Source organism: Python bivittatus, unplaced genomic scaffold (assembly GCF_059951505.1).
Source record: "Python bivittatus isolate LINGU-HERP-01145 unplaced genomic scaffold, Pbiv_v1 ctg000580_np1212, whole genome shotgun sequence".
Classification (NCBI taxonomy): Eukaryota; Metazoa; Chordata; class Lepidosauria; order Squamata; family Pythonidae; genus Python; species Python bivittatus.
Window position 1 is genome coordinate 27,206,070 of NW_028277087.1, and position 21,232 is coordinate 27,227,301.

Sequence of the window (21,232 nt, forward strand, 5' to 3'; positions counted from 1 at the left end):
ACTTGCCCAATATTGGACTTTGCTCTAAAAAATCCATGGAGAAATCCTGTAGAAGATTATTTGGCAATACTGTCTCTCTCTCTCTCTCTAATCCTTGAATCCTATATAAATATAATCTGAATGCTGTTTGAGATTTGGTTTTTCAGTGATTATACCTTGAAGTTTGAGGAGATCAGAACGTTTCTCATCCACATCTGGTCTTTCAGCTTTCAGTACCTCATTTAGGCATTGACTCTGTAAGCTGCTACGAGTTACTGTGAAGTTGACAAATGTCACACGGGAACAGAGATCTGGTGGAAACTCAACCTATGAAACACAAAACATTCAGTGTAACCTTTAAATAGCCTCTCCTTTCCACTGCCACCAACTACTGGCTTTGTAAAATAAGTTTATTCCTTACTGTTGGATCCCTGGTGGAAAGGAATATTACAAATGATGGTGATAAATCAATATCTTGATCTCCCAAAGTAATAAGAACTCGACCACCAGTTCTACGGACTTCACGGTTCAGCACAGGATTCAGAACAGGGTCATAGCTCTCCACATCCTAGACAAGATGACAAAATGATCAGGCATACATGGAATCAGTGGAGATCAAGTTCTCTTGAACTATTTCCAAAAGAAAGCCACAAATGAGCTGGGTTCCAAGAAACTGCTTCAGAAACACCAAGGAATTTAATTCACGTGTTCAATGACATAAATCTTGTTTTCATTTAACTACATAATCTGTATGATTTATCACAAGCTGCTTTGTGATTACAGAACCTCTAATCTCAAAAATCTTTTTCTATGCAGCAGAGCCTCAAAATGGGTTTTTGAGGATTCTAGTTATTCTATTTGGTCTGTATGTAAAGAAGTAATGTAATTTTCAATGTTACATGTAGTCTTTATGATAGTCTTTTCCCAGTATTTTCTTTAGATACTCTATTTACTTTGAAGAAAACTAGCTTTTTTCCAAAATGATTTACTTAGATTTGCTGACAATAAGTTAATGAAGATCTTTTTTTTCCTATCCTGTCTCCTGTTTAGACAGGTAAGAGTCTTACATTCAGGCTCATCTTTTTAGATAAATCTAATATTTGAATAAGTTGCATAAGATTTTAAAAATTTAGATATATCTGCAAATGGAGTTTAGCATAATAAATATACTGTCCTCAGAACTAGCGGCATCCACGGCAGGGAAAACAGGCATGATAAAGGCCATGACATCATGTTCCAAGCCATGCCTCTTTTGTAGCAGGTTTGTCAGTATCACACATGTATACAAGGGGTGGGATTTTGATTGCAACACTGCAACCACCATTTTGCCTGTTTTGACACCTCCAAAACTGTTGTTCAGAACTATTTAAATTTTCCAACGTGATAATTTCAATAACTCTTCAGTGTTGGAAGCTATTGTAAGATATATTTATTATACAACCTAAATTTTGCTTACCAAAATTACAAGAAGAAACAGAAGTTGTAAAACAGCATGAATTTTAAGACAACAAACTTAAATAAGTTCAGAAATAATGTGGCTTAGGACAAAAGCGGGCATTCTTGCCCATGCTGTATATAGTCCCTGGTTGCTAAGTGCTTTTATTTCAGTGGTTTCATAAGGTAACTCAGATAACTGTAGATCCTGTTCTATTCAAGATTACATGGGTTCTGTATTACTGGATGTACATCCATTTTTTTCTGCATTTGAGTTACAGACAAGTGCCGTTAGTTTTCATAAAAGTAAAATCATATGAAATCTCCTTAGTTTTTGAAGGCAAAACACAAAGCAGCAACAAACCTGGACAAGCAGAGGATTACCAAATCGCAGTGCACTTTCCAAATTCTTTCTGAACGCATCATCCAAAAAGCTAGTACGGGTTATTTTACGGTCCTTGTATTCATTCATGATGAATTCTGTAGCTTGGCCCGAAGGGTCAATAATTAAGGGATACCTAAAACATAATTTCTTGTATTCAGTTAAGTTTTAAGGAACCTCACAAAAGGATATTTTCCTCCGTACATTCACGGGAAGTCATTTTTAAAAAGGTAGTTTACCACTGTTGTATTAGATGTTTTTTTGCAATGCCACTGCTACCAAATTCAAGATTAAAATTCATGATATGTGCTAGAAACTGAACCATAAAAGCTTCACTTATTATTTACACCAGAAATAGCCCTATTAACTTTACATTCTACTTCTTTGAGCTTCCAAATTTCTATTTAATCTACTCCAAGAATGGCAATATTGGTCCTGCCCTTCTAACAGGCATTCTTCAATCAGACTGCCACTTGGGAGTTGTGATCAGAAACACTGAACAATTATCCAAAGCATATAAGATATACATTTGAAGATTCCATTTTAAACTATACTAGTATCTAATCTATGCTAGAATCTATTCTTTGTATTTCTAATGAATACTTAAAATAGTTTTGCCCATCTTCTTATAAAGCTTCCAAACAGCCTAAACATTCCCTAATTATTTCTAAATAGTACTTGAATTGGTATACTTTCCAACTTCCATGAAATCATTAATCACATGGGAAGGGGTAGATGAGAACTGCTGGTAACTTTTTGGACAAGGAGAATTTGGATGATTTTCATCTTACCTAAGATATATTTAGATGGCATATTTTTCTTTAATAAAACCGGTGTCACTGGTTCATTAAAACAATGGCACAGCTCTGCCAGCTATGTTTTTGGAACATATTTATCTGGGAATGACTTTCTTGCATGATATAGTATCATTCCCAGTATTATTCTTGGGGGAAAAGATGCCTACAATTATTAGCCATTCTCTCCATACTATGCCAGAAGATTCTTTTGAATGCCACAGTATCAGAATATTTATACAGCATTCTGTCCTAGGAGTATAGCCAAAGTAATGTTCTATCTCCTAGTAAAAGATAAAAATCATTCAATCACAGGAACAAAAAGTTTAGTCAGGAATAATTACCAAAAGTGTTTAAACAGTATTTCTTTTTTTTACAGTTTTTGGCTGAAAATGCCTGATGAGAAGAAAGAGTACCTGTTAAATCTCTTGAGCATTATTGCATTTTCTGTGCACAAGTCATCTGCAGGGAGAGAACTTGCTTGCCAACGGAGACGTTCATCTGCATTCGACAAGTATTCTGTTCTAGCAATATCTGTACGGAACTGTAGAATGAATATTATGATTTACTTAAGAAAAGCCAAGAATTGACAAACATCTGTGAGTTAATAAATGCATTTGCTCCTTTTCTATTACTGAACTACGTACCAGATGTGCTTTGCTTTTACCCTCATAAAATATTGTTAACCCTTCAGCTGTACCCTTTAACATCTGATTGCAATTTGGGTCCAAGTATGCGTATCTTTAATCAAAATGGGTGAGTGTTGGAGAAACATATTCCAAATGATCCATGCTGTTCAGCTGTAGTTAAATATTAAGGCCACCATATATCAAGGAACAAATGATAGAGGTGTTCCAAGCTCTAAACCGTTGGTATGTAATAAACACATTAAGTGACCCAACTGTTTGTAATAAATGGTGATGAATGATTTTATGAGCCATAAATGATTTTTTTTACCTGAATATTTGCCTGTTGCAAGTGATGGGACCAAGTTGTGAACAGATTTTGTCGCATCTGTTGGTCAAAATAGCCAGCGTAAGCAATAAATGCTCCTGAGAGCAAACAGTCTCCTGCAATTGTGGACATCTGATTCTTGAAGGTTTCACTTGTTTTCTCCCATCTTTCACGTTCAGCAGACAAGCTCTTCAAAAGAGCTGTGCTGCGATTTACCTGGAAGTAAAGCAATTAATATATTCAAACAAAAACTAGACTCAAATTTTATGATGTCATTTCATGGAAAGTCATATTACTTAAAACCTGGCCCTAGCACAATTTCAAGTATCTGGGAAATGGGGGGTGAGGGAGAAACAAGAGCAAAGTCAGTGTTAAAGATACATAGCTTTACAAAAACAGTAAGAAACTTTAATCACAGCGGAGAAAAGTTCTGCAACATATCATAAACTGCAGTTTGGACTACTGTAATGTGCTCTACATGGGGCTGCCCTTGACGAGTATCCAGAAGCTTCAAGTGGTGCAGAATGCGGTGGTGCAGGCAGTTATGTGTGCTCCTAGAAGAGCACATATTGCCCCTTTGGTTCACAAATTGCTTTGGGTGCTGGTTTACTTCTGGGTCCAATTCAAGGTGTTAGTTTTGACCTTTAAAGCCCTTCATGGCATGGGGCTCGGATATTTGAGGGACTGCCTCTCCCTGATTACATCAGCCCATCCCATTAGATTCAGTAGGGAAGGTATGTTACACATTCAATCGGCCAGGGACTTGCATTTGGTGGGTCCCAGGAGGCAGGCCTTCTCCGCCGTGGCTCCCTCCTTGTGGAACATTCTCCCTCCTGAAGTGAGGCTCGCCCTTTCCCTGCTGTTGTTTAGGAAGTCCCTCAAGACCTGGTTGTGTCATCAGGCCTGGGGGTCTTTGGGAACTGGAGACATTCTTAGATGGCTCTATTGATATTCTGCTATTCTTAGATGGCTCTATTAAGATTGATATTCTGCTATCTCTGCGGGGTTTGTATATTTTAAAATCTAAATTTTTAAATTTTTTGATAATGTTTTTATTTTAATAATCAGTTTTTATCTATTTATAATGCTTTTTTTTATCCACTTGTTATTTTATTTAATTGTTGTACAGTGCCCAGAGTTGCTTTATGTGAGATGGGTGGCTACATAAATGTGACATATAAATAAATAAACAAAGTGCAATTAGCATCAATACCACACATTTCCATTAGTTTTCAATTCTTCAAAGAGGCCACCAATCAATACAGGTAGTCCTTGAGTTATAATGGCAATCGGGACCGGGATTGCCATCACTAAGTGATGCGGTTGTAAAGTGCAACGTCAAGTGATCGCATCGCTTAGCAATGGCAATCCAGGCAGTGCCGATTGCCATCGTAACCCAAGACATGCAGGTCGCTAAGCAGGAAACAGCAGGAGTCCCAGGTAAGGAGTATGGGATGCCACAGGGGGGTGGGGCAGGCCCTGGGAGTCCCAGTGCAGGCTGTGTGTGAGTTGGGGGAGGGGGTGCTGTGGAGTGGCATGAGCGCAGGAAGAACAGGCTCAGTGCACGTGTGCAAAGGGGGAAGGAGGGCGCAGTGCATGTATGAGAAGGGAGAAAGGAGGGCATGGTATGTGCGAGTGAAGAAAGGGCAGGGGTGGGGGAGACTTACCTGAGCGATTTGCGATCTTCCCTGCTGGCTTCCCCATTGACTTTGCTTGTGGGAAGCTGGCAGGGAAGTCACAAATGGCAATCATGTGATTGTGGGACACTGCAACCATTGTAAGTGCGAGTTGGTTGCCAAGGCCTAAATTTTGTTCATGTGACTATAGGGATGCTGCAACAGCCAGAACTTCAAGGACTGGTCATAAGTCCCTTCATTCAGTGCCGTCGTAACTTCAAATGGTTGCTGAATGAATATTGAGTGAGGACTACTTGTATATATATAGTATAGTATACTAGTCAAAACCTTTCTAAGATTCATGGTAATCATTTAAAATGGAATTCAGCACTCACAAGAAAGATAAGATTCTGATGTTGGTCTAATCAGAATTCAAAAATTAAACATGTACACAAGTATTTACATGTTTAAACACATTCTAGTTTTTTTAAACTCAATGGTCTACCTTGAAAAGTTTGATTTTTCAAAAGGAAACTTGTAGTAGACTGCAATATTAAACTTAAATATTGATAATGCCAGATGATAAAAGCCAATCATATCCTAAAGAAATTTAACAGAAATAAATTTGGCACTCTCACTTTTGCTTCCACAGCAGCTAGATCTGCCTTAATAGCCTGAGCTTCAGAAATCAGCACAGCATACTCCTCCTTGTAACGGGCAATGCTGGTCTCCAGGTCTCTAATCATCTGCTCAACTTCATTGGCCTTCTGTTGGTTGTCTTTGGCATCATCTTCAAGTTTCTGCAGCTCATTCCTCAGGGGCTCTACTCGTTTCAACATGTCAGCATAATTCAACTAAGAAAAAAAGACCAGGCACTCAATTTCCAAACCACTTAGGGTTTTACAGTCCTCATTAAACTCTCATGTCAACAGTCTGAGGTGAGAAAGCTGCTAGATGAAATCCAGTGGACTATTTTCGCTGATTGAATGCTTGTTGTTCATGAGAAGCCACAGAAACTCCCCAACCCCAGCAGGGGGTATCCTCAGAGAGATTTTGAAGATGAGGAACTGTTTGTGGGAAGGTCAGACTGAGAGAAGAGAGAAAATCCCCCAAAAGTCTGAGTCTGCAACCTCATACTTTGATTTGACAGTAAGAATGCTTAAGAAAGAAGGCTGTACTACAGCAACTAAATTAGACTGTCAAAAAAACTGGAATACATTAGAATAGAATAAGGAGAGTCTATTTTCCAATTCTGAATGGCACTGGAAAGGGTACTTTCCAATACTTGACAAAACTTGATTGGCATTGTTTTCCATTTCCTTCTGTGGTCCTAACTCAGCATTTTTGTTTCTTGTTTTTTACCCAAAACTGCTTTTTCCACAAAACATTTTGCTTTCCTCTCACTGTTTTATCAACTTCCCAGAACCAAAAAACCCTCTGCAGCCCAGCTTATATCTCTTATTCTGAAAATATATTCCTTCCAAACAGATGATTTACCTGTGCAATAGCCCATTTTACCATAGGTCCACAAGCCAAAGATGCTCTGTTCACAATTTCATAATTATAGCTTGGATTTGATAAATAGTTCTTCTTCATCTTCTCCCGGATGGCATCACTAGAACAGGAAAAGGGTTTAAAGAACCACACAGGCAAAATTTCATTTGGCATATGAGTTCCAATAGTGTGCTTATCACCATCACCACAGTAAGTAGAGCTAAAACTACAAATACCTCGTATCTTCAATATTAAAGTTGACAATGCTGCTGATGAAATTATCTCTGAGAATAACTGGCCTGATCTTTTTCCAGTCACTTGTCTCTTCACCCAACAAGAGACAGATTGATTCTAAAGCCAGTTTTACTGCAGGAGGTGGATTGGCCATGGTTCTTACTTCAACAAGATGTTGTTTCTTTATAGAGCTCACCGCTATTAAGGGATGGAAAAAAGCACTGAGCATGCAAAATATACTTCAGGCTGCTGATGGGAATGAAGAAAGAAATTTAGTTCAAAGACTGCAATTTTGTTACTGTTACTGTTGTAATAATATATGGGCTGCTCCAGACAGTCTTCATTTTAATGGAGCTCACTGACCTCAAGAAGCCTTCATCAACCTGATACAGGTTAGAGATGGAGGGAAAAAGATATTGTAGAAAAATGCTCTTTCTCGATTTATTTACATATTTGAAGCAAAAATCAGTCCCTCATATTTTGTATTTGTAATACGGCCATCTTTCAGAAGTCTTTGTGAACAATTTCATTCAGGTCCCAGCAGCAGCCAATGTACATTTCCAAATTATTCACCTGATCTCCTCAGCAGAAAAGTTTACAATGGTTGGGATGAAGTTTTCCCGCATTATGATGGAACGTATCTGTTTCCAATCAGTTGTGCTTTCACCCAAGAGCAGACAGATCGACTCTAGTGCCAGCTTCACTGCCGCAGGTGGGTTTGCCATAGAACGGACCTCTACCAGATGTTGCTTCTTTATTGATTTAACAGCTAGCCAGGAGCAAACCCAATCAGCCAGGTGTAAAAGACAATGATTTAAGAGAAAACAGCAAAAAGCAAATTCAGAGATGATTTGAACAATTTTAAGCTTCCATACATACATGCAAAAAATAAACTTTAATTTAAAAGAATAAATGATTTCAGGATAGTATACATCAGTAAGATTTCCTGTTAGCTTTAGTGATGCCTGTAAAGCACAGAAAAAATATATGAAAATCTTCAGATTTTTCAGATTCTCACTTTTCAGATATACCATCAGATATCATGAAGTGTACAATTTACCACTCAACAACCTAGTAATTTTCATTGTAGCCCTTTTTAAAAAAAAGTCATGTTACATCCAAACATTTTGTATTTTTAAAATCATAATAAAACCATCAGTAGCTACAACAGCTTATATGCCAACATGAGCAGGTATTCTGAAAAGCTATGCAAGTATTGCTTTGTGCAGTCAGATCAGAACATGATTATTGCTTGATCAAATTATTACCCAAAAGATTTAAGCTTACAGAGCTCATATTGTTTTCTTCGACCCTATTACATTTCTGTGAGAGACGATATTCCAAAAATAAGCAATTACGGAATGAGTTCATTGAACAGAAGAAAGCAGAGCATGCTGCAGACCCAAGTGCATGAATAAAATTGCCTCCCCCGCCACCCCCATTTCATTATATCTGCCTACCATTCTGTGCCTCAATAACTGCAGGCTCTACTTTATCCAGATCTTCTTTCACACTCATCTGCTTATCAGCAATGACCTCTTGCTGTTTGTGTAACTGTTCTTGAATTTCTTGGCTCATAACCTAGGGCAAGTTATACAAAGTATATTAGAGCCTCAACCATGTACTCAGTTGTCATTCTCATGTCATTAAAGCAGTAGTGGTCTTTACCTTTTTCTTCTCTGCTTCTTGCTGATCTTTTACCATCTTTTTTAATTTATCATTAGCTGCTGCATTCTTCACTTCAAGCTCCTGGCTTTTTATTCTTAAGTCACGGCGCAGTTCTTCTACCTGGAATAGATCAGAGATTCTCAATAATGGCGAAGTGTATTAATGAAAAGTGCTGTAATAACTTCCAGGGATTGATTGTCAAGAATGATTTCTTTTTTTCCCAATTGTCCTTTGTTTAGGTTTATACCTGGTCAACAGTTTCCTTTATCTTCCTGAGCCCAACATTCAAATGCATCTGCTGCTCTTCCAGTTCACTCCTCTTTTCATTGAATAAATTTGCATAGTGGTTGATGAAGTCCAAATAATGACGAGGAGTGATGGCCATTGTTCTGCCACCTCGTTTTGCCAGTCGAGCATTAGCCTGCCACAAAATAAAATGTTGGTACAAATCAGTAGGTTTTAAAATTTCCTCCACAAAAACAGATGCACTATCTTCTAGGATTGCATTCTGTTGTCTGATAGAACACAAAAAGACACATATAAAAATGAAAAGCTGCATCTACCTGATGAAGTGTCTGATGAACAAACACACAACTGTTTACAATAGCTTCTCTATGTGATGGAGGCTGTGGCAGCTTGTCATAGACAACTGGCATGTAATCTGGCACAATGTAATTTGGTTTCTCAAGATCCATTTTACTAGTGAATTCTTTACCAACTTGATAAAGTGCCTCAGTGGACCAGTCTCCAAACCAGTTCAAAACACACCTAAACAGGAGAAGACAGTATTTGAAGACTTGCCATGTTTTGAAATGAATTAATGAAAAATATTCATACTTAGTGTATTAATGGTGCAGTACCTGTTGAAGAGGGCTGGAGATGTAGCTGCTCTATCTTTCAACCCTTCTGAAGATGGATTCATTGTAAAAACTACGTGGAGATTTCGGATCACTTGACTAGTGAACCACTTATAAAGTTCTTCATGTGAGTCCAACATCAAGCCCTCTTTCTGGGCTCCTTCCTTACACTGAGTCATAAGCGTGGCATATTCATCTCCTTCAAACAGTCCAGGGACCTATATTGAGAAAATGTACATTAGAAGTCTAACTGATTCTGGAAATTCTTGTCAAAGGGCAGAACATTTTTCCAGGCCTCTGGACAACACCGATACATAGTTTCATAGTTGTTTTACTGCAGCCTGGTTGCTTTTCAACTCAAAGATCAAATTTCAATTGATCACTATAATTGATGGCACAATGGCTTTTTCCATTTTTAAAATATAAAAATCTAGGTCCAGCTTTTCATCAAGTTACCTCTCCATTGGCCAGAAGAGTATTCATTCGCTCCAGAAATCCAGAATCAAGTACATTTGATTCATCCATTATGAATGCAATTTTCTCATTCTTACAGCCAGACCGTCTCAATACTGTTCTTAGATCTTCATCAAAATCTTCCCCAGTGTACTTTCTATGTACCTGTAAACCACAATTGTGGGTCAATTTTTGTTTTTCTGTAGTCTATAAAAGGCAAGTACCATGAAAATGGTTTTAGTTTTACTATTTGAAAGTGATTATAACCTTAATTTGGTAGACACTTAAACCATTCATCCATGCCACGAATCGCGACAGAGTAGTTTTTCCTGCTCCACTGACACCAATGAGAAGTAAGTGCCCCTGAGGCTGACGGAAGATTCTGAAAAGATACTTCACTTAGTGAATATAGTACAGGCTACCAGGGTAAGCCCACTTTCCTTTATTAGAACTTACATTCAATGGAAATTTCCTACAGGTGCACACAAACACAGTTACAGTCTTATTGCATTTTATAAACCTTCTCCTGTTACAAAAGATAACATTATTGGAGATCCTTCTCTAGTATCCAAGAAAAGATTACATAACATCTCCCTTTAAAATGAAAATTAGATTGACTTAGTAATATACATTTGTCAAGTTGCTATGGCTAGAAAAATATTTAACTAGTTAAATTGTTATACCTGTCAATTCGTAGCACATGATCTAATACTTCATTGAATAAGACAAGCGGCACATCAAGTTCTTCTTCGTAGAAAACTTTCAGTCTAGCTTTAACATAATCTCTTAACTCCTCTTGGTCAACTGGGATATAATCCTAACAAAAAACAGAACAAGCAAGTATTTTTGTATGTACACACACACACACACACATATGCTGGAGCTGACTATGCTTAGGGTAGTGTCTTAAGATGCATCAAATGTTCATTTGTGAAAGTACTTGATTCCCCATTAAGAACTTGTCTCATATTAAGCAATTATTGTCTTGAGTTTTCCCCAAAAAGAAACAAGGTTGGCAGGAATCTACCATTTTGTTCCAAATCAAGGTGGTGCAAGAAAAGCATATGATGCAAAATAAATGGAAGCATTAGCACTGAAACTCTGAACAATCCTAAAATACCCAGAACAATTATTTAACAGAGACAACTCATTCTGTACATAGAAAAAGCTAAAACCACTTCAATCTAAAAGAAAAAAATTCTACCCATATTTTCATTCATTTAACTTTCTTCCTCAAGGATGTATGAATAAAGTGGATGCTTAATTAAATTTAACATGATTGTCAACGATCATACTCAGCTACACAAGCTGAGTTCTGCAAGCATTTCATATTAAAACTGGTAGTTTCCATTCTAATATTCGAGCCAACATACTGCAGTAAAACAAAAGAAGGTTGCCCTCAATGACCTCTATGCAACTTTTCATCAAAAGGGCTATCTAAATCAGGTTTATGGGGCATGCACCTGTCAAGGAGAACAGACTAACTGTAGTTATGATCTTTTCTGACTAATTTAATAAATGTTTTTCCAGACAGTATTCTAATTTTCTGTACCAATGGCAGGCACAGAAATGGCAGGGTAGTAATTTTACATCTTTTAATTTTATACACACACACACACACCAGAAGACAGCGGTAGTGATAGATGCAGCAGTGCCAAGTGACAGCAGCATCAGGAAGAAGGAGCATGAGAAGGTGAAGAAGTACCAGGGCCAAGGAAGAACTAGAGAGGATGTGGAAAGTAAAAGCTAAAGTGGTTCCAGTGGTGGTGGGAGCACTCCGGGCCGTGACTCCTAAGCTGGGAGAATGGCTCCAACAGATCCCAGGAACAACATCAGAGCTCTCTGTCCAGAAGAGTGCAGTGCTAGGAACACCTAAGATACTGCACAGAACCCTCAAACTCCCAGGCCTCTGGTAGAGGACCCGAGACTGAGGAAGACACATACCACCTAGGGGTGAGAGGGGAATTTTATTTATATATGTGTATGTGTGTGTGTGTGTCAATGAGAGGACCGTGACCACTTACATTCCATTGATTTTCATAAGACCAAAATATAATTGAGCAATATAAATCCAATATTATGATAGTAACTAGATGGTCAATATTATGCCTATCTGAACTAAAATACCCAGTATCATGAACTTCAGCTTAGTAGTATGAGTTAGGAAATCTATGAGGAAATATAGAACACTTGCTTTTTGCATGTATAATTTGTGGTGCTTCTTGTATCATGTTGATATTAGTATTGGAATGAATCTTGGATAACGTGCTATTTTCTAGAATTCTGCTCCTGAGAAAGACCATTTATATGGCCACCCATCTCACAAGTGACTCTAGGTGGTATACAACAACTAATAAAACATTAAAAATATTATATTATATATAAAAATGTACACAATTATGTTTAATTGAAATACCTATTTACAATTAAGAACCTCTGTGTCCTAAAGTATCTCGTCTCTATACAAATAGATTGAAAGTTAATACATAAACTGAACATTGTACAACTCAACAAGAGATTTCAGGTAGTCCTTGACTTACAATAACAGGGACTGGAAAATTTGTCATTAAGCAAGGCATCATGTGACCACACCTGATTTTACATTTTTTGCAGTGGTCGTTAACCAGATCATTGTGGTCGTTAAGTGAACCATGCAGTTCCCCATTGTTTTTGCTTGTCGGAAGCCAGCTGGGAAGATCGCAAATGGCGATCACATGACCCTGGGACGCTGCAACCATTGTAATACATGCCGGTTGCCAAGCCCCCAAATTTTGATCACGTGACCGCGGGGATGCTGCAACGGTCATAAGTGTGAGGACCAGTCGTAAGTCACTTTTTCAGTGCTGTCGTAACTTTGAACGATCGCTAAACAAATGATTGTAAGTCGAGGACTACCTGTATAAGTTTTCTCTTACCTTTGAAAGCCAATTGCTGTAGAGAATGGGTCTGCACATAGCTTTCTCTTTGTCTATATTGGGGAAGTGTTTCAGAGCCACCATATCAATGTTTTCATCAGTCCATCGTCTCTCCTCATCTTCCACAAGCCTAGATAAACACAGTAGATTCAGAGAGTGAGCAGACAGGGCTTGTCCAGGATAAAAGCAGGGAAATAACAGCACTGTGGAGCTCTGAGAAAAAGGAAGAAGGCTGGAGACAACCACAATAGTCTGCTCAGCAAATGCCTTGCAGAAAAGATTCTAGAAAGATTTTTTTAAAGTGTTTTATTTACAACTGCTTTTGGGGATTGTAACCAGAAACAGTGGAATATAAATAATTGAAATAAATAATTTTTAAAAACTGAAGGAAAGATCTTAAGAACACTTCCTTCCTGGGCAGTTCTTGGGAGATCTACATCTAAATGCCTACAATTTAAAGAAAACAGGGAATTCTTTTAAACAGAAGTCTAGTACAGAATATCTATTTGTTACAACCTGAATAAATAAGAGTCTTATGGAACCTTAATGTTTCCATACTCTAATATTGACAAATCTAATAAAAGCAAGCATACAACCTTGTATCTCCAAGAAGAGGAAATTTATCCTATCTCAGAGATTTAAAGGAAGGACGGTCTGTATGTTCAAACTTTACCTGTCCTGGAAGAGACGCAAGGCTTCATGTGCCCAAATTCTAATGAGTCCTTCAACAGGCAATGTTTCCAGAGGTCTCAGAGCTTCAAAGATACCTCGCACCCATCGAGTCATTTCACGGGGTGAATAGATATAGTGTGGCTGTGTATCTTGAGTAAACCTTTCCTGTATGGAAAAATATAGATGATGAGTAACTAGCAATTTTTTTCCAACGTCTTAATCATTTCATTAAAAGCTGTGAAAAACTTTCAGCCTAGTTACCTGTGACATTGTGTAGAACTCAACCATTGCAGCAGTGAGTGGTTCTGCATATGTGCGGAGAGATGGAATAAGTCTCAACATAGCACGATTGAAAGTGCCATAAATTTGAGTGAGTGAAGCTGGCCCAGGGTAGTCCACATATACAACAGGAACATGGCGCAAGAATCTGAAAAAAATATGCAAGGGATTAATTCTAGATAAGTTATCTAACAATATTTTATTAGACTAGAGAGTCAGTCTGGGGTAGTGGTTAAGGCATCAGACTAGAAACCAAGAGACTGAGTTCTAGGCCTCCCTTAGGCACAAGGCCAGCTGGGTGACCTTGGGCCAGTCAGTCTCTCTCTCTCAGTCCTAGAAAGGAGGCAATGGCAAACTGGCTCTGAAATCTTGCCAAGAAAACTGCAAGGACTTGTCCAGGCAGTCTCCAGGAGTCAAGACTGACTCGAAGGCACCAAAAAAAAAAAAAAATTAGACTGACTACATAGGCTCTAAGAATTGACAAGTACATTCCACAATAAATTGTTTCTTTGGTAATTCCCACTATAAAACAACTCACAGAAGGTCCTGAGAATTATGCATAATTATACAGGATGACATATTCCCTTATTAATTTATCTTCACTAATAGACTTTCTTATGAAAGTATCATTCCAGAGTCCAAATCACAGGAATGCAATATTATATTGCACCAATAGCGCACAGATATTGTAATACTACATAGAGAACTAAAAACTTGGCTCTGGGAGAGAACATTTGGAGGATGTTAGATTTGGTACTGACCCCCTACTGTTTAGTGCCATTATAACGTATATTGTTTAAAATTGTTATGATTCATACAAACTCCATTAAAAGAAGTTGGCATGAACATGCATGTTGTATTACAGGCATATTACCTATGTGAAAGAGGTTTTCTTCCAGGATCTGTAGGTGGATTGCATGCACCAACAAACTGAATTCGTTCCAATTTCACCCAGGTCTGGTCTGATGTACGGTAGAAACCTCCATGCTCTACCATCTGATAAAGTTAAAATCTTGGTTAGGAAACAGATGGACATACCACACTGTTCCCTTTTGGGATACACAACTTTATATACAAAGTACATAACGTAGAAAAAGTAGAAAAAAATTGGAGGCAAGAGGTAAAAGAATATCTTACTAAATCCAGTTTATACCTTCTCTTCATACTTTTCTATTTTTGCTTCTACCTCATCTGTACATTAATATATTGCCTTTTGTTTTGCAATTTAATCCTGATTCACAAAAAATGTAATTTCTTCACTCATTTATACTTGCCTGTCTAATAAAGGATATGACCCTCTGTGTACCATATTTATCCATATCCGGCAAGTTGATTTCATCACAGAAGAGTACCAGCCATTTTCCCAGCTGAACTGGAGCTAACACCACACCATTAGGTGTACGCCTGTACTCACAATAGTGATCAAATGTTTTCAGGAGTAGTTCTGGAGTGGTAGCACTGGAGAAATTCAAGCCAACCACCTAAAAAGGCAAAAACAATTTGAGAAGAGGAAGCAAAAACAAGAACCAATATATCCTTCACCCACATAACATTTTAAAGAACTGTGCAATCTGTTCTTGATGGTTGACTATTCCAAAATAAATACTTTGAGCTGTGTATATGCATTAAAAGTCTGGTTCTTGAAGAATGGATTCCAGTACTGGTTTTATATATAACAAGGCCAAATGAATTCATACTGTTGCAGATTCTGTATGGACTATTATAATGTCCTTTGAAGATGACTTGGCTATTATAATTATAACCTAGTAGTTATACTGTGTTAACTAAGCATGTAGAACTGGTCTTAACAGTCTTGAATCAGCAGTTTTAGCTCCTTTGCTTTTTCTGATTCTAATTCAGGGTGCTGGTTTTACTTTAAAACCTTAATTGACTAATGACCAGTATACCTCAAAGTCTGTCCGCTATTACAAGAACTGGCCTTGTTACTAAGATGGTTAAAAGCACCCAGTTTTCTGGAATGAAGTGAGTGGAGCCCTGGAATAAGCTCTCAATTGTTATGGAAGTAGTATTTTGTGGTTAATGAACTATTCTGCTGTTCTGCTAGAGGATATTTTAATGGCTACCCACTAAAATATTTTCATTCAGAATGGGGAATACCTCCATGTCAGGCAAGGCCCTGAGTGCACTAAAGAGAGTCATGGTCTTTCCAGATCCTGGTGGGCCACAGAGTACCAGTGGTTTGTGCTCTGCAAGCCAAGTATACAGCAAAGCTTCATGGCGAACAGTGTCAAGCGTTGGCACAACAACATCAGGAGCTGCAACTTTGTGAGTCTCAACTTCAATTTGTGGGACCTTTGACTGCCAAGGCACCCATTCACCAGTGATGGAGACCTACACAAAGAAAAAAGAACTTGCTACTTTCTGCTTTTGTTGCAGTTGAAGGAAGCTACTTTTAAACACTTACTTTGATTTAACTCTAACTGGAAATTTTAATTGTCCAAAAATTAAGAAATATCACCAATAAATGGTCAACAAATTGAAAATCTTTTTAAAAATAATTTAAGTACAATTAATCCATATAAGCTGCACTTGGACAACTGCCAGTTCTGAAGAGGCATTATTTTCTGCCTAGAGAACAGTGCATGTCTTTAAAATGCCCACAAAATGCCCAACAAAATATATTTTTCATTAGAATTATTACCTGTTCTCACATACCACTTTGTAGCACTTTAAAAAGCAACAAATCCAGAAAGTTCATATGATAAAGCAAATGTTTTTGATACTCTAAGTATCAAAACTTAATTTAATTAAATGTGTGATCCCAAAGATAGAGTGTACATACTAAATTAAATAACAAGTATCTTATACATTGTTGCTAGGCCTTTGGAATTACTTGTAATATGGTAGAGGTAGTCCTCAACTTATGATGGCAATTGGGACTGGAATTTCTGTCACTAAGCAATGCGGTTGTAAAGCGTGACCGCATCACTTAGCAATGGCAATCTCTGCAGTCCTGGTTGGTATTGTTAACCGACTCCCATAGTCGTTAGGTGAGGCAACTTCCTGTCAGCTTCTCACAACCAATGTCAGTGGGGAAGCTGGCAGGAAGTTGCAAGTCCCAGGCTGGCAGGGGGAGGGAGCGAGGGGTTGCACGGGGGAGAGTCAGGGAGAGTGCATGAGGATGTGAGGGTGTGTGCAAGAGGTGCAGGTCGTAGAGGGTGAGCGAGGGTGTGGGGGAGGGGGAGGGAAGGTGAAAGGGAGGGTGTGTGAGAGGCGCAGGTTGGGGAGGGTATGTGAGAATGTGGCATGGGTTGGATGCACAGGGGGCATGGTGAGGGTCAGGGAGGGTTGGGAGGGTGCAAAGGAGGTGTGGCAAGGGTCAGGGAGGGCACATGACGGTGTGAGGGAGATATGGTGAGACTTGGGGAGGGTGTGCAGGAGTGCATGAGTAGCTGGCATGGCATGAGTGCAGAGGGACTGGGAGAGGGTGCACGGGTGGGGGAGACTTACCCCAGCAACTTGCAACCTTCCTTGCTGGCTTCCCCATTGACTTTCTGGAAGCTGGCAGGGAAGGTTGCAAATGGTGATCACGTGATCACAGGGTGCTGCAACCAATCATAAGTGCAAACCAGTTGCCATGTGGCCAGATCGTGAACATGTGACCACTTGGGTGCTGGGACAGCTGGAATTCCAAGGAGTGGTCATAATCACCATTTGTTCAGCACCGTTGTAACTTTGAACAATAGCTGAATGGTGATAGGTTGAAGACTATCTGTATTTGATTTGTGGTACTGATTACATTTGTGCAAGTATTATAATCAGAACAGTAGTCACAATAAGGTTGCTGTTAACAAAAAAGTAACCAAAAGATACAATTGTCTTTACCTCATAATCGATTATGGGTATATTTGGTGCACTAGGCAGTGGCACTGTAGTAATTCTTCTGATATATTCACCTAGCTCTGCTCTCATTTTCAGACGGCTGTCTCCAGAGAACGACCACAGGATTGCATACACTAGGTATCTCTGAAATGTTAATGAATCATCAGTATAAATGTGAGGAAAAAGTACTGTTCTTAAGAAACACATGGAAACCAATAGCAAGTCTGGCAACTTCATTGCCTCAGGATTAGAGTTCTTTTGGTGGGTGGGTGGGGTGGGGAACAAGAATTACCTGGATGTAGCGTTCTAGTTGATCTATTTGCATTGGAAAGTCTGGATGGTTGGCATTATACTGTGCTACATTGCGGCATGCTTGGTGAAGCATGGAGAAGAGAGAACCAAGACAGCGTAATCGGGTGAGGTCCATAATGTGCTCCAGTTTAAAAGCATGTTCAAGTGCCTTTGTCACCAGTCCATTAGATGTGAAATATGGCTGCATAATTGTTGCTGCATCTCTTTGAATCTGTTGATGAACCATTTCAGTAACATTATATTTCTTATTACCATACCAGAAAACAGAGCTAAACAATTACTAATTTGTCTAGGGAAGAAAGGGAAATCTAGACCCTTAAGTTTACCTGCAACATTGGAGATGCTGTTTCTTCACTTTCATCTTCTTTTCCTTTTCTCCTGCGCTGAGCTTCTTCTTCACCTTCATCGAGGGGGATACTTCTCAGCCGGGCCAAGAAATTACTGAAAATCATGTCAGTACTTAAAACATCTTCACTGAACCAAACCATGCCACATCGTGACACTGTGGCTAGAGTGGCATATTTCAAATCTTGAACTTCAAACATGATGCGCACCTATGGGAAAAGCAAAAAGGTGGTTTCTGAAAATAATTATACCAGAATTCTTTCCAAGTATCTGTTCAACACATCCTTCTTCAACTACCCTCTCCTCCTTTTGAGCTGTTTTTTTGAGTTTAGGGTAAGTAAAGAGCAAGGAATCAGAGAAAGAATATCCTGTCTTGAAACTGGCATGGGCAGCTGAAGGCTATTGCTGCAAACTCAGTGGAAGAAGAGCTTTGTTTCAAGGTGCTAAGAAGCCAAATTGCATTTACAGTACTCCAGACTCTCAGCTCTGTGCTAGAAGTACTGCAGACATTCTGAATGCACATTCCCTCATCCCAGACACAGAATCTAAGTCTTCACAAGGAACAGATGTATGCTAGGTATTACCTGAGCCCCTCCCTTTTTTCTAGGTAGGAAACAGTGGGATTTAACATCTCCCCACAGCCTCAGAATTAACTGGTTGAAATTTCCAGGGAAATCCAGGTAAAGGAGAAGCAAGAGGAATGCCTCTTTCAAGAGCCTTATTTATTTCTGTAGAAATAGGTAAGTGCTTAGGTGGGAATTTGTGATTAGACCTTTTATTGATTTTGAGATGCATGTGCTAATTAAATATTTGTAATCACTGGTGTCATGTCTCTATATAAATTGGGGAATAGTGTAGAATTCCCACATTTATCATATTACTTGAACTGTATTCATAAATCTAGCTTTACAGACTTTAAGTCATCATTTTCGCTTGTTAAGTTATAGTTGAACAGTAAAAAAAGCAAATTGCAGAAGACCAGCAGCATCTTATGGTTTGAGTGGTTCATTAGATTCCATTTCTCGTTTGTCTTTTTAAAAAGTTATCAGTGTTGCTTCCCTATGAGTTCAGCAGCTCTGGAAGTTACCTTTTTTAAAAACTTAAGCATTTGCATTTTGATATTTGAAATTTAAAAAGGCTTTAACCTTTGATTTTTTCTAAGCGGAATACATCAGCATGCTGTTCTACAAGGACTGAGTCAATATTCTGATATTGTGTTGTCCAAATATAGTTACATTAAATCACATGGAAATACCATCTCTAATATGAATTTACTGTAGTTTGGCTTACATTCGGTGGAAGGCTCAGACGTTCTCCATTTGGTAATGTCAGCAACTTATTGTCATCCAGAACGGAGTTCAAATTTTCAACCCACTCGGGATCAACATCTCCATCAAAGATAATCCACTGTCGTTTTTGCAGTTCCCCTCTCACATTATCTATAATTCTAAGTAAAATGATGATAATGTAGTACAAGTTAGGAAAACATTGAATCAGCTTAAACCGCTTCCTTATTTGGGAATCTTTCTATTCACGTTTACCACATCTTATTTATTTGACACACTTACTTTCTTAAGACATGGGTAAACAACCCGTCTGTCCACTCTCTGGTGTTGGGATCTAAAGTACCATAAAGATGGTCTTTGCTGATAGCTTTGGGATCAATTATATGTGCAACACCTTCCACACCCTCTAGTCTCTCCAGAGCTTTCAACAGCACTCTCCAAGCCATGCTCTTTCCACTCCCAGAAGGACCGACCATCATCAAACCATGGTTGATCTGGGTAATTTGATAGAGCTGAAGAACCTGTGAAAAAAGGGGTAGAATAAGGGAAGATCTTTAATCTAGAATGACAAGAGTTACAGTAATCTTGTTTAGACTTCTAGAGGACTGTTTGCAGCCAAATCTCATAGGATTTTATGTTATGATGTCAGCTGACAAGCCGTACCTTTTCCACCCACATACTACCAATATCTTCTCCATCACCATATGTGAGGTACATTTCCTGACAGACTTTCTTAAGTTCCTCCCTCAGTGCAGTCATTTCTCCTCGGTGATACTGAATGCCAGGGAACACATCTGACAAGAGACTGAAAAGCAATGGTATGTCTTCTGCAACCAGTTTTGGTACCATAGTTTCACAAACACTCTGGATCAGAATCTACATGGGAAAAAGATTTATTAGACAAACTAAGAAGCAAAGTAGTTATTTAATAGTGCAGGGTTCAAAGACTGAATATAGTAAAGTTATCTATATTTTTATTGTCAACTGGACATTATGCCTTAGGAGTAACTTGGATGTTTCCCTTGAATTTTAAGATATCTTGAGATACTGCCAAACACTGTTTGTGTGGTGGTTTGTCCAGAAGCATTTTTGTTTAAACAAATTACTGCGACTATTACTAGCTGATTAACACAACATTTACAGCAGTACAGAGCATTACGAACACAAATAGTAGTGTACACAAAGAACAGGTGAAAACAATATTCAAAATGGCTTCTTTTGATCATTTTGGAAATGTTCAAATGCCAGCTGTTTAGCATTGAAGTGTTTGAAACTCAAAACCACGCCTGAAACATTTCAAACACATAAGTTGTTCTGCACTTCAATCTGCGTGTTTTGAATTCAAAATGATTTGACCCTGAAATGTGATGCACACTTGTACTGAAAACCAATTGCATTAAAAAAAAATCCAAATTAAATTCAAGATCCTTATATGTATCTGCATTCAAGGATCTGTCTATATAATTGCAGACTGCGTTAACTACTCCACATAAAATACATGCCATACCTCCTGTTCTGGTAAATTCTCAGCAATTTCTCCTTCATCAACAACTTCACCACGCTCTTCCTTCTCTCGCTTTATTCTCTGAATTCTTTCTCTTTTCACATTGCCCGCACTGACCAGCACACTTTTCAAAGCTCTCAAGCCGAAATCATAATGGCTTTGAGAGGAGAGCTGCTCATCACACAGTCTAAGGATATAAATATGTCACTCT

At 38.5% G+C, this 21,232-nt stretch overlaps 1 protein-coding gene across 3 annotated transcripts in view; it reads right to left on the reverse strand.

Moving 5' to 3' along the window:
* Window positions 1-21,232, reverse strand: part of DYNC1H1 (dynein cytoplasmic 1 heavy chain 1) — a 69,602-nt gene that overhangs the window by 16,537 nt on the left and 31,833 nt on the right. For 2 of the 3 annotated variants that reach the window (XM_015888966.3, XM_088149828.1), the window contains exons 31-59: window positions 21,025-21,208; window positions 20,181-20,393; window positions 19,800-20,038; window positions 19,522-19,678; window positions 18,213-18,440; window positions 17,867-18,097; window positions 17,578-17,718; window positions 15,850-16,083; window positions 15,006-15,212; window positions 14,606-14,727; window positions 13,714-13,879; window positions 13,454-13,617; window positions 12,781-12,910; window positions 10,549-10,682; window positions 10,133-10,247; window positions 9,869-10,030; window positions 9,416-9,630; window positions 9,119-9,323; window positions 8,803-8,976; window positions 8,556-8,675; window positions 8,348-8,468; window positions 6,890-7,085; window positions 6,657-6,774; window positions 5,798-6,013; window positions 3,547-3,759; window positions 3,006-3,133; window positions 1,778-1,931; window positions 401-547; window positions 156-306 (exon numbers count right to left, since the gene is read on the reverse strand). In XM_015888966.3, the coding sequence (XP_015744452.2) occupies window positions 156-306; window positions 401-547; window positions 1,778-1,931; window positions 3,006-3,133; window positions 3,547-3,759; window positions 5,798-6,013; window positions 6,657-6,774; window positions 6,890-7,085; window positions 8,348-8,468; window positions 8,556-8,675; window positions 8,803-8,976; window positions 9,119-9,323; window positions 9,416-9,630; window positions 9,869-10,030; window positions 10,133-10,247; window positions 10,549-10,682; window positions 12,781-12,910; window positions 13,454-13,617; window positions 13,714-13,879; window positions 14,606-14,727; window positions 15,006-15,212; window positions 15,850-16,083; window positions 17,578-17,718; window positions 17,867-18,097; window positions 18,213-18,440; window positions 19,522-19,678; window positions 19,800-20,038; window positions 20,181-20,393; window positions 21,025-21,208 (4,985 nt within the window). Of the gene's footprint in view, window positions 1-155; window positions 307-400; window positions 548-1,777; window positions 1,932-3,005; window positions 3,134-3,546; window positions 3,760-5,797; window positions 6,014-6,656; window positions 6,775-6,889; window positions 7,086-7,460; window positions 7,657-8,347; window positions 8,469-8,555; window positions 8,676-8,802; window positions 8,977-9,118; window positions 9,324-9,415; window positions 9,631-9,868; window positions 10,031-10,132; window positions 10,248-10,548; window positions 10,683-12,780; window positions 12,911-13,453; window positions 13,618-13,713; window positions 13,880-14,605; window positions 14,728-15,005; window positions 15,213-15,849; window positions 16,084-17,577; window positions 17,719-17,866; window positions 18,098-18,212; window positions 18,441-19,521; window positions 19,679-19,799; window positions 20,039-20,180; window positions 20,394-21,024; window positions 21,209-21,232 lie in introns of all 3 variants that reach the window. The other variant, XM_007433395.3, reaches the window with a different exon arrangement.